We start from the raw sequence: 17,067 nt of genomic DNA, 5'->3' as shown, positions 1-17,067 counted from the left end.
TGGGGCACCACACAAGATCTGTCAACCTTATTTCTCCATTCTTCTCTGTCATTTGTGTTTGATAGAATTTCCTTCTGATGTTCTTTCTGAATATATGGAAACCTTCCTTTTACCTGCCTGGGTGAACCACTTTTGAGGCCGATTTTGAATTTCCACAAAAACTGTCTTTGTAACCTTGTTTTACATAAACATTCTTAGAGATGGCTTCATAATGCGTATTCTTTGTGATGTAAATGTACATTTTAAGTTCCTGTGTGAATCTTAAAGATACTAGACTCTAATAGTAACTAGAGTCAATGTGCATTTGAGGAAGTGTTGTTTTTTCCTTTTATTAACTGAACTTATAAATCCTCCTCATAAACAGAGCCTGCAATAAATAGTTCTATTTGTATGTTTAGTTGAAATTTGCTTACTTAATAATGGCTTTTGGGTGAAGGAGGTATAAGACCTATTAAAGTTTTATTTTCAAGCAGAATTTCTTTTTCAACTATGTAGTTTCCCTGGCTTTTACGGTCGAAATAACTTTTACGGACTTTTCAAAGCTGTGTGCAAACTATTCTCATTAAATCTACAGTAGATCTAAAGTCTTGATCTAAGTCACTAAAATTCGCGGAGAGAGAATTATATTCTAGAGATTTAGCGTAAATAGCGGTGGAAGCGCGCTTGAACTTGGCTTGGCTACCTAGAAGGGGGCTCGAGGTTCGACACCCGACACGGGCAGAGTTGTATTTACTGAGCGCGTAAAGGCAGCACGGAAAACCAACTCCTAGATACCCCCCCCCCCCCAACTGCTCCACAAATGAGATTGGACCAAAAGCGCTCTGAGCATGCTATAAGCATGAAAGTAGCGCTATAAAAAAGCTCTAATAATAATAAATCTAGTCTAATTTGCGAGCTTTTCACAGTTGAGAGAAAATTATCTTCATTAGATTCTTGTAGTGATTGAGCGAAAATTTTAGAATCTAGCGTATTTCATGAGTTTTCGGGTTAGTTGAGTTTTTTGGCCCATCGGCACACTTTAGGCCATGTTGTGATTTCGGGTTGTTTGCGATAGTAGTTACGCTGAATTTGTCAATGTAATCAAACTGAATTTCCATTTGATTGGATCAATAAAAATTATCTTATAGACCTAACTCGATAGCCTACTATATTTACAAACTTTCCAAGCGAAGTCATGGAATAGGAAGTTAATCATTTTGACATTTTGGACATTCAAATGATTTTTTCATTAGTACGAACCAAGCAGTGTTGTTTCAAATATGAAGCACTAGAGAATCCTTTTCTACATATGTGACATTTAACCAGTATGAGTCACTTGGTGGCTAACTTTTATAGATGACTTCATATAAACATTATTGTTATAAATTAAGTTGAATTTTTTTTATATAAAGAGTCCCTTTTCAGACCTTGCGATCTAAATGGTTGTTCCTAATCATTTCATCTCCTGGTCATTTCATCAAATACTCGGTAACAATTGTAAAAAAGTATCACATTAACAATATTTCATATATTTATTTTCATTTATATGACAACAAAAATGACTCATTAAATAAAAATAGAATAAAATGTCATTAAAATATATACAAATGTAACATCTATAGATATAGAGATAATGTAAAAAAACATTTTTTTTTTGCAGGTTAATTAAAATCAATAAGATTGACTATTGATAGAAGGTACAGAAGACGATCCATAGATTCGTATTGCTTTACAACATTCTTTGTAAGTTCTTGGCCATTGTTGCATATTTCTTGAAGTCAGCGTTTATTAGAATAAATAAAACATTACATCTGGGTTTGAAATGACACTCATAATCAAGAAAGAACAATTTACAAGTAAAGATATCTTGAGAGATGGCCATCAAAAGGAAAGTTATCAGAGGCGTGATCAAAAAGTAATCTAATCATTCTCATCACTCATAAGATTTTGTTCTACTTCCACCACACTTTGGCCTTTGATCATTACATATGCAATATGAACAGGATAATATTGATATCCGTTACATCAAGAAGAAACTATTTGACTAAATACAACTCCGTTTTATAATATATTATTTCATTTCTCTTCAAGTATAAAAAGAGGAGGGGGAACTTTAATAACATATCCAATATATCAAAAAAAAAAACCATTCTAAATAAACATATTTATAAATTAGATTAAATCAGTGCTTAAAGACAAAGCCTAAAAAGCTTCTTTAACTTGTTCAGGGGGAGGAAAGGTTTTGTTTACTAATAAAGGGATCTTGCTGGAAAAATTTGGGATCCATTTTGAATAATAGGACAATAGTCCAATCACCCGCTTTTGTGATTTCATACCTAGTGGTGGAGGTAGATTTCTCAAAGCCCAAAATCATTTTAATGAACCAAGCAGTGTTTTTTCAAATATGAAGCAAAAGAGAATACTTTTCCACATGAGTCACATTTAAATGGTTTTTCACCAGTATGACTCTGTAGGTGGACTTTCAAATTATATAAAAGTGCATATCCTTTCTGACACATTAAACATTTAAACCGTTTTTCGCCAGTATGAATCAGTTGGTGTTGTTTCAAATGAGTAGAGTTAGTAAATCCTTTCTGACATATTTGACATTTAAATAGTTTTTCACCAGAATGAATCAGTTGGTGTTTATTTAAAGATGAAGAACTAGATAATTCTTTTCCACATGTGTAACATTTACATGGATTTTCACCAGAATGAAACTGTTGGTGTTTTTTTAAAGATGAAGAATTAGATAATCCTTTTCCACATGTGTCACATTTAAATGGTTTTTCACCAGAATGAACTACTTGGTGTTGTATCAAATGATGAGACTGAGAAAATCCTTTCTGACATATTGGACATTTAAATGGCTTTTCACCATTATGAGTCAGTTGGTGTTTCTTCAAATAACTAGAATGAGAAAATCCTTTCTGACATATTGGACATTTAAATGGTTTTTCACCAGTATGAGTCAGCTGGTGTTTTTTCAAATGACTAGGCTTATAAAATCCTTTCTGACATATTGGACATTTAAATGGCTTTTCACCAGTATGAGTCAGTTGGTGGAGTTTCAAACTAGAAGACTGAGAAAATCCTTTCTGACATATTAAACATTTAAATGGTTTTTCACCAGTATGAGTCAGTTGGTGTTGTTTCAAATTACTAGACTGATAAAATCCTTTCTGACATATTGGACATTTAAATGGCTGTTCACCAGTATGAGTCAGTTGGTGTTTCTTCAAATAACTAGAATGAGAAAATCCTTTCTGACATATTAAACATTTAAATGGTTTTTCACCAGTATGAGTCAGTTGGTGTTTTTTCAAATGACTAGGCTTATAAAATCCTTTCTGACATATTGGACATTTAAATGGCTTTTCACCAGTATGAGTCAGTTGGTGGAAATTCAAACTAGAAGACTGAGAAAATCCTTTCTGACATATTAAACATTTAAATGGTTTTTCACCAGTATGAGTCAGTTGGTGTTGTTTGAAATGACTAGACTGATAAAATCTTTTCTGACATATTGGACATTTAAATGGCTGTTCACCAGTATGAGACAGTTGGTGGAGTTTCAAACTATGAGACTGAGAAAATCCTTTCTGACATATTGGACATTTAAATGGTTTTTCACCATTATGAGTAAGTTGGTGTTTTTTCAAATGAATAGGCTTATAAAATCCTTTCTGACATATTGGACATTTAAATAGTTTTTCAGCAGTATGAGTCAGTTGGTGTAGTTTCAAAAGACCAGACTGAGAAAATACTTTCTGACATATTTGACATTTAAATGTTTTTTCACCAGTATGAGTCAGTTGGTGTTGTTTCAAATTACTAGAATAACAAAATCCTTTCTGACATATTGGACATTTAAATGGCTTTTCACCAGTATGAGTCAGTTGGTGGAGTTTCAAACTTTGAGACTGAGAAAATCCTTTCTGACATATTGGACATTTAAATGGTTTTTCACCATTATGAGTCAGTTGGTGTTTCTTCAAACTACTAGAACGGAAAAATCCTTTCTGACATATTGGACATTTAAATGGTTTTTCACCAGTATGAGTCAATTGGTGTAGTTTCAAACTTTGAGACTGAGAAAATCCTTTCTGACATATTTGACATTTAAATGTTTTTTCACCAGTATGAGTCTGTTGGTGTTGTTTCAAACTAGAAAAATAAAAATATTCTTTCTCACATATTTGACATTTAAATGTTTTTTCACCAGTATGAATCCGTTGGTGGAATTTAAAATTAAAAGACTGAGTAAATCCTTTCTGACATATTTGACATTTAAATGGTTTTTCACCAGTATGAGTCTGTTGGTGTCGTTTCAAATTGGAAGAATGAAAATATTCTTTCTCACATATTTGACATTTAAATGGTTTTTCACCAGTATGAGTCTCTTGGTGTCGTTTCAAATTGGAAGAATGAAAATATTCTTTCTGACATATTTGACATTTAAATGGTTTTTCACCAGTATGAGTCTGTTGGTGTTGTTTCAAATTAGAAGAATGAAAATATTCTTTCTGACATATTTGACATTTAAATGGTTTTTCACCAGTATGAGTCTCTTGGTGTCGTTTCAAATTGGAAGAATGAAAATATTCTTTCTGACATATTTGACATTTATTTGTTTTTTCACCAGCATGAATCAACTCATGATTTTGTAATATTTTAGAGCTAGAAAACCTTTTTTGAGAAATTTGACAAGTAAAAAGTTTATTTATTTGATGATTATCAGTGCACGTAGAATTCTTGGTCTTATCTGAAACAGTTTCATTGGGTAGGCTTTGTTCCATATGATCATTCATATCCTTTACAAATACATTTGTTGAAGTCATTTCTTTGTCTTGCTTTGTGATTTTTATCTATGAAAAAAAAATGTATTAATTAAATGCAATTTGAATATGCACGATTTAACATTGTTAGTTTTAAAAAAAGAGCCACTCATACACAGAATAGGTAAAGTTGTCTAAAAGTGATTTTTAAACAGGCATTAAATAGAAGAATATTGATTTTGTGCACTGCAATTCAAGCATATAAGCAGTAAAGTTATTATAAGCAGTAATCAGTTAGGCATCATAATTTTCTGAAGCAGCTAAAAAATTTAGAAGAAGTTTCTTCAGTGTATTTTAATCATTGTATATTTCCAAGGCTAAAAGATTGTTGGTGCCATTAAATATATCTAAAGTGAATTATTGTATTGTAAACACAATCATAGAAAACTTATCCCAAATAAGACTAAGACTAGCCTCTTCCAAAAACTTCCTATAAACATTATTGTTATAAATTTAGTTGAATTTCTTTATATAAAGAGTTCCCTTTCAGACCTTGCAATCTAAATGGCGGTTCCTAACTTTTCATCAAATACCCAGTAATCATTGTAAAAAGTGTGAAATTAACAATATATATATAAATCTCTTCATGGCTCAAGAGTTTGGACAAGAAAAAGAGTAAAGGAAAGATCACTCTTATTTCTGTGGATAGAGTTATTATATGAAAAAACGAAAGGGGGGGAGTACAAGTAGTATTCACATGTCGCTACGGATGGCTGCCTAGTCGTGCGGTTTGCGCGATGGACTGTCAAACCCTGCCTGCTCCCATCCCACTTCGTCCTGCAGGAGATTTGGACTAAGATCCATCCATCCATCCCAGTGGCGCTACAGCCCATGGAGGGCTCTGGCCTGCTTTAACACATCCTTCCATTCAGATCTCTCCTGGGCCTTTCGTCTCCACGCCCTAACCCAAGCTGCTTCAGATCTGCTTCCACATCATCAATCCATCACATTCGGGGTCTGCCTTTGGGTCGCCTGCCTTTTGGTTTTTGCCTATATACGATTTTCGCCCCTCTGTTGTCTGTCATTCTTTCAAGGTGACCTGCCCAACGTAGTCTGTTCTTTTTAATTTCGTTCACTATTGGTGGGTCTTCATACAATTGATATATCTCATGGTTAGTGCGTGTCCTCCATCCTGTTTCATCCTGTATGGCACCATAGATTTTCCTAAGAATTTTTCTTTCCCAAGTGTTAAGTAAATTTTCAGATGTCTTTGTCAGTGTCCAGGTCTCACTTCCATACATTGCTGCTGGTCTTATTATGGTTTTGTATATTATTTTCTTGGTTTTCCTTGAAATCGTTTTGCTCTTAAGTAAATGGTGGGTGCTATAAAATGCCCTGTTGCCTGCTGCTATTCTTTCCTTTATTTCTGTTAGTAGGTCATTTTTGAAATTAATAGTACTTCCTAGATATTTGAAAGTTTGGACGTTTTCAAATTCGTGGTATTTGATTTTGATATTTTGTCCCTCTGTTTGATTGTCTCTTGTCATTGTGATGTACTTGGTTTTACTGTCATTAACTTCAAGTCCTGCTGGTCAAGATGCTTCTTCTAGTTGTATGAAGGCTCTAGCGATGTCAGAGGTTTCTTTACCCAATAAGTCATCATAAGTCAATAATGTCATCGGCATAAGCAAGGTATTGTAGAGGTTGGCTGTATATCGTCCCTGTTGGTTGTGGACCCATGTTTTCTCTCCTGAAGTAGTTAGTAATAGTTCCCCTTGTGTTTATGTGTATATTTCTTATAACTCTCTCCAGTGTTAAATTGAAAAGCATGCAGGAAAGTGCGTCTCCTTGTCTTAATCCTTGTTTAATCCTAAATTCCAGTGAGTGTTCTCCTTGTATTATGACTTTGCTTTTTGAGTTTTCACATGTCGCTATGGATGGCTGCCTGGTCATGCGGTTTGCGCGCTGGACTGTCAAACCCTGCCCGCTCCCATCCACCTTTGTCCTGCAGGAGATTTGGACTAAGAAGAACATCCAAAACATGTAAAACATTTTACAAACAAACATTTTAGAAACACTAAATAGCAGCGCCCGACTTAACCATTGTGACCAAGAAGTCATGGAAAGAGAACAAGTAATCTTGTATATTCACCCGTCACTAAATAGAAGGGGCGGATTTAAGCATTGTGGGGTCCTATGCGAAACAGATTTCATGGGGCCAAGTTTAGGTAGGGAAGCGGACAATAAGTGAAATTTAAGAGTATTAGAAAATAAATTTGTCTATGCATTTATTCATTCTTTACTACGTACAGAATTACTTCATGAGCCTTGCATGTAGCAAAGTCTTACAGTATATCATAATAATAGATCCTGCTCAATAGCAAGAATTACCAAATGTTTCAATCTATCTTTAAGAATTGTTGACCTCAAGTAATTCTTCATTAGTTTGAGGCGCGAGAAGCTTCTTTCACATGATTACACAATTACGGCTAATGCATAATGCTGTTTTTATTTATCCCAAATAGGATTGGTGTTTTCCATAATGAATGACACCTCAAAATGACAATTTTTTTCTATATATTTCCTTATATTTAAAGGACTTTTTCATATATTTTGCAATAACGGGAGATTTCCAGGAGCTCCTGGTAAATCGACAGGAGGGCAGGAAATCAGTTTTAATTTATAAAATGGTTTAATTTAATAATTTATACACCTTGAATTAGCGCGGATCCTATGAAAGTGTGGATCCTTTGAAAAAGGGGGCCCACTGCAGCTGCATAGGTTGCAGTGGCTTAAGACTGGCCACGCAAAATAGCATCGTATTCTACACCGCTGGTCTACTAGTTTCATATTTTTATTTTCATGTACATAACAAAAAGAATGACACATTAAATAAGAATTGAAAAATCAAGAGATAAGTTATCAGCGGCATGCTCATAAGTAATCTAATCGTTCTCATCCCTCAAAAGATTTTCCCTATTTCCACCACTACTTCCTTTGATCATTACATAACGCAATATAAACAGGATAATAATGATATACAACCCTGTTTTATAATATATGATTTCATTTCTCTACAAGCATGAAAAGAGGAGGGGGGGACTCTATAAACACTTTAATAACATATTCAATATATCCAAAAACATTCTAAATACATGGTCAAGAGGCTAAGTACGCTTGAACTTGGCTTGGCTACCTATGAAGGGGACTCAAGCTTCGACACCCGACTTGGGCAGAGTTGTATTTACTGAGCACCTAAAGGCAGAACGGAATAACCTTCTCCTAGATACCTCCTCCCCCCACTGGTCCACAAATGAGATTGGACCAAAGCGCTTGAGCATGCTATGAAGTAGCGCTATTAAAAAGCCATAATTCATTTTAAAATTAGATTAAATCAATGCTTAAAGACAAAGCCTTAACATTACAATTACACAATGACTAAGAAAACATTTAATCAGGTATGACCAGAGATGAAGTGACCAACGATGAAATGACCAGTCATCCTAAAGAGCTAAAGAGCTGAAGCTATAAAGGTCATCTGTTTCTGTAACTCACAATTAACAAGGTTGTCATATAGCCAGCACAACGACCAAGCTCTTTAATTTTCCCCTACTAATGTCAGGTATGCATTAGATTTAGCTGAACTTAGAAGGCCCCAAAAGATTCCCAAATTTAAAATCCCAGTCCACATCAGGATTCAGACCCGTACCCTCTTCAGTTCAGAAGCAAAACACTTTACTACTCAGTTACAGTGCCTCCTAATTTTTTTATATACCAATATTCAAAGCCAAAAAGATTCCAGTAGTGTTAAAACTAAGATATCTCTTTTCTAGCATTTAATTTTAAAAAATCAATAGACTCTTACCTCACTCATTGATGACAGTTCTGCGACAGATATGTGTTCAGTTACTTTTAAGTTCGGCAAAATGATGGGCACTGGATAAAAGTTTCTGTCTGCCTTTTTTGACATAGCCAGTAGTCTTGATGCTAAGGACAATGGTTCATAAGTTTCAGAAGTACAAGACATTTTTATCTCCTGCTTTAGAACATCATCTGCCTGTAAGACAAAGAAATTTAATTCATAAACTACTAATTAAAAAAAATATATTTGTTATAAATAGGAATGTAAATATTAAACAAATTTCCACATTGAAAATAATTAGCACCAACATTCCGCTGTGCTACTTATTTCTAATTTCACAAATTAAACCCTGAAATTATACTAGTTGTTACGACACAAGACTCTTCGAAATAATAATACTCTCAGGTTATTACTCTATAAATACTTTAAGATTACAACAAGTTATGTAAATACGAACATTTCATTTCTCTTCCTGTCAATTTCTCCTGGCTTCCCCTTTTAAACATCCCTTCCATTCATTACACAAATTCGCACCATTTTTCATGCACACCGTGCTGCGCTACCGTAACACCCCCCTTGTTTGCCAAGTTCGATGTACATCAAACGCCTTTTTAATATCAAATAAAATTATAAACCACTGTTCAATATAATTATATTATCTTCATTAATTCTCATTCTTTTAAACCAGGTAAAAACCAACAACAACAAAAAAAAACCTTATTATTTTAGGTTCAAAATTACTTACATCCATCCCAATGTATAATGTCCAGACTTCCCCAACGAACCAATCAGAGTAAATCTCATAATTCACAATTATAAACTATAATTAACTATGTAACTGTAATACTATATTTTACATTTCTAACAATGGTTTCATCAAATTCTCAATATAACATCATATATTAATATCTCGACACCTCACACATGTAACAAAGCTTCGTCAATCCATACAGTCTTCGATTACATATACATGTAATATGTGTATTTACAAAATGTTCCAATCTGTTATAGATGTCTATTCATTACACTGCTATTCATTGTGTTCTCACCAAAATGATTTTACTGACATTATTCTTTTGACCAACCAACAGAAACAAAATTGACGTGGCCTAGCTGCTTTCCTTACTTCCATTTCTTTTCCTTCTTAGGTACACCGTGAAAATGTGTCAGCCATCACATTGTCTTTCCCTGGTATTGTCCTGACCTCAAAGTTATAATCCATAAGTTGTAATGCCCACCTGGCTATTCTGTTGTTCCCTAGTTTATTTGTATTAATGAAGGCTATGGGAGCGAGATTCGTCCATAGTTCAAATTTAGCTCCCTTTGATAAAACCCTAATTTTGTTATACACCATACAATAGCTAGTCCTTCCTTTTCAATGGTGGCATATTTCAACTCAGCTGCTGTCAGTTTTCTACTCACATATAAAACAGGATGTGGGACACCATTCCATTTTTGCATTAGACAGCCTCCTATTGCAATGGTTGATGCATCCGTAGCCAAAATAAATTCCTTAGTATTGTCAGGTAATTTCAAAATCGGTGCTCCAGAAAAGAAAGTTTTAATTATGTCCAGTGCTTCTTGACATTCTTCCGTCCACACTATATTGTTAGGTTTTCTTTGTCTTTGGTACCTTAATGTCCAATATTTTTGAGACTGTTTCTTCCAGTGGTGTAATGCACTCATTTTTAATCTTATACCCCAAAAATGAAATTTCACTGACACCAATTTTTATCTTTGTTGGTTTCAATGTTAAATTGTTTTCTTTGATAATTTTAAAAACTTCAAGGCTTTGTATATGCTCATCCCATTGCTCACTAAAAATGCATATATCGTCTAAATAACAAATTGTGTCTCTTCTATGGCTGAATAATTTGGCCATCATTCTGTTAAACGTGGCTGGAGCATTTACCAAGCCAAAGCTCATCACATTCCATTGATATATGCCCCGAAGGTGTCTTAAATGCAGATAAAGGTTTAGCTTCTTGTTTTAGAGGTACTTGCCAGTATCCTCTAGACAAATCCAACGTGCTAAAAATCTTTACATTTTTTAGCTTAGTAAACATTTCTTCTGCTTGTGGCATTGGAAATGGATCAAATTCTGTGACTTTATTCAACTGTTGATAATCCACACACAATCTTTAGTTGCCACACTTTTTTTTAACAAGCACGACTGGTGCAGCACATGGTGAGAGAAACTCCATTCACCGCGACATCCTTCCATGTTTGTCTACTTTCTGTTACCACTGTCTCTATTGATCTAAACTTTTCCTCTGTCTCCGTTTCTTCCGTCACACAGGTACTCATTGCCATTGACTCATCTTTACTCCTTTCTTCACTTCTTTGTCTTGGTGTAAAATCTTTTAACAAAACATCCCTTCCATTCATTACACAAATTCGCACCATTATTCATGCACACCATGCTGAGCTACGACCATAACACTTGTCAACTTTTAAAAACACCCAAGGTAACAATTAGATACTATAATTGAATAAAAAAAATGTTTCACTAAATAAAGAAGCTGTACATCATCATTAATGAGTATTATATAATGACACAAAATTCTTTCATAAATAATTGTCAACACTAAAAGCTTATAAAATGTTTTATTTCTTTATTTTCAACTACTGAAACTTCTGTTTATAGAAATAGATAAATAGAATAAATAGATAAAACACAGAGTAAAGGCATCCAGAGACTATCCCTCTTGAAAAGATTAGCTGGCACAGATTGGGGGAGCTATTCACAACATCCTGAAAAAGACGTATTCCAGTTACATAAGACCTGTACTAGAATATGGTGCCACAGCATGGGGCTCAGCAGCCCAAACAAACCTAAGAAAAACAGACAAGGTTAAAAATAATGGTCTAAGGATAATGACAGGAGCATTCAAAACAACACCCATAAGAGCTATGGAGGAAACCACTGCCCTGATTTCTCTGGATGAAAGAAGAGAAATAAAAATCCTTTCCCAATTCACTAAATTGGAAACCTTGTAGAGACACCCACTCATAACAAAAATCCACAAAACTGGCAAGAAAAAAACGTCTCAAAAGGACCAATTTCATACAGGAATCTCTAAACCTAAAAAAGAAACACCAACTTGAAAAAATTACTCTGGAATCCTTGATACACTATAATGAATCTCCACCCTGGGACGAAAGCCCTCTTCCTACTATAAGGGACCATATTGAAAAAATAAAAAGAAAATCCTGGTACTACTCCCTGCAAGCCCTGAAGACCCAGTGATATGACCATATGGTTTAAGTTTGCATCTTTTGATCAGGTCATTGTGGGCTCCAATCACTATATTAATCCTGGTTCTAATCTCTTCATTTGTGATGCAATCTTTGTAAGTGATACCTAGGATCTTTCTTTAGCATCTCAATTCCATTGCTAGGATGCTCCTCTCGAGATCTGCAGTCAGTTTCCAAGATTCGCAAGCATGTAAGAATGTGAAGGTGATCAGTGAGCTCATCAGTCTGATTTTAGTGTCTACGGCTATGCCTTTGTTTAAACACCACGCCCTCAAATAGTACAGCAAAAGCAGTTTTCCAGAGCAAGGCCCTAGGAGCCACATGTGAGAGATTTAGGGGTTGGAAAGTGACCAGCAAGGCCAACCAAAGGTGCAATATGCTGGACCATCAAAGGTACTACCCATTTCCAGCTCCCCCTATGCAGTAATTCATGTAAATATAAAATAATGCATCGTGGTACTACTCATTAGACAAATGTAGTCCACAGTCTGATGCGGCTATAAAAAATGATAGCTTTAGTTGCTGACCAAAGCTATAGAGCCCAGTGTGAAGCTTAAATGCAAGAAGAATTTGTAATATAAACTTCTTTGTTTGTAATTTATTCTGAATAAATAGAAGACCAACTCTAGAGATTATCATATCATGACTTTAAATAATCTTATAATGATAATATTCTAACTATGTATTCACTTATTATTGAAAATGTATGACTTTGATTGCTTTCTAGCTTAGTAAAACTACACTAAAATACAAACCAATGAAATATGAGATTAATGAAAGGACTGCCTAGTATGGCTGATGAAGAATACTTTAAGATTTCTCTGTATGTAATAAGCATATTTTATATTAGCTTTCTGTTATTTTACTCATTGTGCACCTTTCTAATACTAGTAACTATTTTATTATATGTATTACCTACTATATACTAGAAATGAAATACCTGATACCATGGGGTCACATTACAAGTTTGATCATGGCTGTAGTTTTCAAATGGCTGCATAGAAGAAGTTACATCTCCTTCAGTCTTTTCAATTTTTACATGTGACAATTTCATGTCTTGTAGTTCACATGACTGTGTTATCAAACATATTTCATTAAGACTTTCTTTCTTCTCATGTTTTATTACATTGCCCAGGTCAAGACTGGACTCATGTTCTATATCAGCCATCAGTGATACTTTGATGTCTTCTTCTTCTTCAGATAACAGTATTAACAAATATTTTTGAATTTGATACTTTACTTGTACCTTTTACTAGCAGCATGGATTTCAACAATGCTTCAATTGGTCCATTAACAATGTTACTGAAGAAAAAAGAAATGAGAGAGATTAAGTTAGATTAGAAATCTTGATGTAACGCAGGAAAAAATAAATAGGGGTGACAACTAGTTCTTTCAAGGAAAATAGAACAAATGTTCAGCATGGTTATCAGAAGTGTCTACACAGTAAATGTCTACACAGTAAATGTCTACACAGTAAATGTCTATGTGGTGCAAGGCACACATCCTGAACTAGAAGGTAACAAACAACAAGTGTTACAATTTCTTGTGTGTCAATCCTTTACATTATTGAATGACATTGCTGCTGTCTTAGAGATTTGTACAAACTTATAGATGTATGTGTAAATGTAAAGAAAGATCCTTTAAACTGATGATTATTAAATACAAAAGGAGAAAAACAATGGTGGTCCAAAGATGCGGCATTTAAAAAGGTCTTCGGGTCGCTCTTAAACAAACAATTATCTATCTAAATCAGTATTAAATTCTAGTGCTTGACAAATTTGCAAAGAATAGTGTATTAAAAGCAGACCTAGTATCAAAATACATAGCATTCAAAGATGCTTTACAACAGCATTTGTTTTCTTACATGTCTTTGAACTTACCACACCTCTTTCAAATTACCTTGAAACAAATAAAATGGATGTTTTGAGAGCATCTAACATGATGTGTGTAACAAAACCAAGATCAAAAAATATTTTGAAGTGGTGTAGAAAGATAATGCAAGGAGAACAGGAAAATGATTATATAACTCTCGATGCTCAAAAAAAGCTTAAATGAAATTCAGGACCTTCTTGCCAACATTTGCAGATCAGTTCATGTAGTACAGACTAGTTCAGAGGTTGGCTGGGTGTGGTTTTGCACTGTTTCAGAAGATCTGAAAGATCTGACAGGGGACACGACAATTCGTTCACTGACATTTCGTTCACCAACAAATTGATCACGACTTTTTGTTCATGAGACTATTCAATCACGCAACATATCGCTCACCGACAACTTGTTGTATTTTTAAGTTTAATTTCTTATTACTGTATATTGACAGGGGACACGACAATTCGTTCACTGACATTTCGTTCACCGACAAATCGATCACAACTTTTTGTTCATGCAACTATTCGTTCACACAACATATCGCTCACCGACTATTCTCTCACAGACAACTTGTTGTAGGTTGGTTCACGACAAATCGTTCACTGACAAATTGTTTACCGGATAGTATCCTTATCTTGATAAGGGAGCTGCTGTTTGCCGATGACGCGGCACTCGTATCTCACTCACAAGGAGGTCTACAGAAGCTAGTGAACGCCTTAGCAGCTGCTTGTCAAGAGTTTAACCTTACTATAAGTCTCTCCAAGACCGAAATCCTGGCACAAGACGTCGCAGAAATACCTATAATACAAATTGGGAACCACACCCTTTCAGTGGTGCAGGAATTTACCTACTTGGGTTCAACAATTGTCAGTAACCTAGACTTAGACATTGAGCTGACAAAAAGGATAGGAAAAGCTACCACAGCATTGGCAAAACTCTCCAAGCGCGTCTGGGAAAATGGTAAATTGACCACAGCGACCAAAATCCTAGTCTACAACGCCTGTGTTGTGAGCACTCTCCTTTATGGCAGTGAGAGCTGGTCAACATACATGTACCAAGAGCACAGATTGAATAGTTTCCACTTGCGCTGCCTGAGACGCATAATGGGCATCTCTTGGAGGGACCATGTCTCCAATCAGGAAGTTTTAAGATTGGCCAATATGAACAGCATGTATGCTCTCCTGACACAAAGAAGATTACGCTGGCTCGGACATGTCACCCGCATGCCAGATGGCAGAATCCCGAAAGATATCTTATATGCTGAGCTTGTGGAAGAAGTCAGACCCAAGGGCCGCCCAAGACTAACATATAGAGATGTCTGCAAGCGAGACATGAGAGCCTCAGGCATCAGTGAAAGTATGTGGGAAAACATAGCCAAAGACCGGAGTGCATGGAGACAGACTGTGCGTGCTGGGACAACCCTTGCTGAGAACAAAAGAATTGAAGCGGATTTAATCAAGAGGGATAAAAAGAAAGCTGCCCTGTCTGCTAGCCCTAAATCAGAGGCATACACATGTACGAATTGTGGCAAAGTCTGCCGTTCTAGAATTGGCTTGATTAGCCACAACAGATTCTGCCCCGTCTCAAGATTAAGCCAAAACCAGTGACTCATTTGGGCGCATCCATTGCCTTTCGAGACAAAAGGAGCCATATATATTGTCGCATGTTTAATTTGTATACATTAAGACTTTTGTAGCTATTATTTCCAAAAGTTTTTGGAAAAAAAAAAGAAAATGTTCCAAACAAGCCTAAAAAAAAATTATTATTCAAGTACCAATGAAGCTATAGTAACATATTTGGTATCAAAGTAACGGTAAATGAATGGAGAATGTGAAAATGTAAACATCTTTCTATTTAAATATAAGATACAAATTATAATCTAAATAATATGACCCTAAAAAAAATGGATGCCAGCTTTCGAACTTCTGAGACCTAAATATAGATTTTGATCTTTGCATTTCTGTTGAAACATCATATTAGACTATTGACATCTTTTTGAAAAAGAAATGTAATAAAACAGTCAATAAAAGATGATGAATCATTGATTATATTATTATTTTTACACGGCTTTTTAGTCAGAAAAGGAAAAACTATTGCACTATTTCTACCAATAACAATAGACACCAGTACTAAATCTATCAATCAAATGTACTCAAATATTATGTACATTTGAATCAATGGGATATATATCTACATTTGTCTTCTTTTTATTTGCCTAGAACATCTTTCATTCTAATACTAGACCTGTGCAAGACATAGGCTAGCGAGAGATCAAAGCGTAAAACAAGATGAAGGACAATAAAAATTCTAATTCATTATACCTAAGATCTAGACCTACATCATCATACGGAAAAACGGAATAAAATTACCGTAACTTATCTAAAATTGGACATGTGCAGTCCCAAAACGTCATTTTTAGCTCCAAACTAAAAACAAATGAATTACAAACAAAATAAAGCGACCCGTTCAAAAAGGAGAATTGGATGGAGTGTTCAAAATATAAGAACCTCCTCAGGGGAGATCTACCATTTACTTTCTTTTTATTTATCATAAGCTTTGATCTAGAGACAGTAGAGATATATGTACAAATAATGTAGATCTATATAGAGTCTAAATCTAGAGATAAAAGCTTAGATCTAGTCAATCTCGATCTACACTCTTGTGACCTAAAGAGGATTCATGAACCAATTGCCAATATGAGTTCACATTACCTAGTAGCGGGTAAGCCGGGTATAGCTAAAATATTCAATTAGAATTATAGCTAGACTTAGGTACTTTAGATCAACAGATCAGTATTATTATTACCGTTATATAGTATATGAAATTACCACTCTGGATTTGTGATAAAACTAGCGTAGTCATGGCGACGTTTTTATAAATCGTAAAAAAAGTAAAAATAAATGTGTACGTCTCAATAAAGCCAAAAGCTTCTAATTCCTATGTAAATAAAGGATGAAGAACTCTTTTATAAAGTAAAAATAGTTCCAATGTTGCTAGTTAAAAAGTTTAATTTAAAAATGCAACAAAACAAAGGTAGGGTATAAACGTCTATGGCAGGGGTTCTCAACCTGTTGGTCGCGATTGACGAATTGCCAGGGGTCGCCAAAGACAGGGCCGGCCTTAGGCCACTGCAGCCTATGCGGTCGCAGTGGGCTTCGCGCTTTCATAGGCCCCGCGCTAATTCAAAGTGTACATTATTAAATTAAACCATTATAACGTATATAAAATAACAGGGTTTTCGCGACCTTCTGATTTTCCTGGGCCTCCAGGAAATCTCACGAAAGGGCCAAAATATACGATATAGTCATGATCTTTTTTTTTAAT

General features: G+C 34.9%; 1 protein-coding gene across 1 annotated transcript; it reads right to left on the bottom strand.

Moving 5' to 3' along the window:
- Positions 1 to 1,492: 1,492 nt before the first annotated feature.
- On the bottom strand, positions 1,493 to 16,685 carry LOC129928202 (zinc finger protein 493-like). The gene is made up of 4 exons (XM_056041334.1): positions 16,549 to 16,685; positions 12,818 to 13,179; positions 8,623 to 8,814; positions 1,493 to 4,847 (listed from the first exon to the last, which is right to left on the bottom strand). Exons 2-4 carry the CDS (start codon positions 13,043 to 13,045, stop codon positions 2,355 to 2,357), a joined length of 2,913 nt encoding a protein of 970 aa, XP_055897309.1. The 5' UTR covers positions 13,046 to 13,179; positions 16,549 to 16,685; the 3' UTR covers positions 1,493 to 2,354.
- Positions 16,686 to 17,067: the final 382 nt, after the last annotated feature.

This window comes from Biomphalaria glabrata, chromosome 9 (genome assembly GCF_947242115.1).
Source record: "Biomphalaria glabrata chromosome 9, xgBioGlab47.1, whole genome shotgun sequence".
NCBI classification, from domain to species: domain Eukaryota; kingdom Metazoa; phylum Mollusca; class Gastropoda; family Planorbidae; genus Biomphalaria; species Biomphalaria glabrata.
The sequence above is the reverse complement of the archived record's forward strand: the minus strand, read 5'-3'. Positions and strand labels throughout refer to the sequence as shown.

Bases quoted from the DNA above. Each gene is read 5' to 3' on its own strand.
- LOC129928202 (XM_056041334.1), bottom strand. From the start codon at position 13,045: ATGGCTGATATAGAACATGAGTCCAGTCTTGACCTGGGCAATGTAATA. The intron at 8,815-12,817 runs GTATTTCATTTC...TTTGTCTTACAG, and splicing joins ATGTGACCCCATGGTATCAG to GCAGATGATGTTCTAAAGCA. The intron at 4,848-8,622 runs GTAAGAGTCTAT...TTTTTTTCATAG, and splicing joins AACTGTCATCAATGAGTGAG to ATAAAAATCACAAAGCAAGA.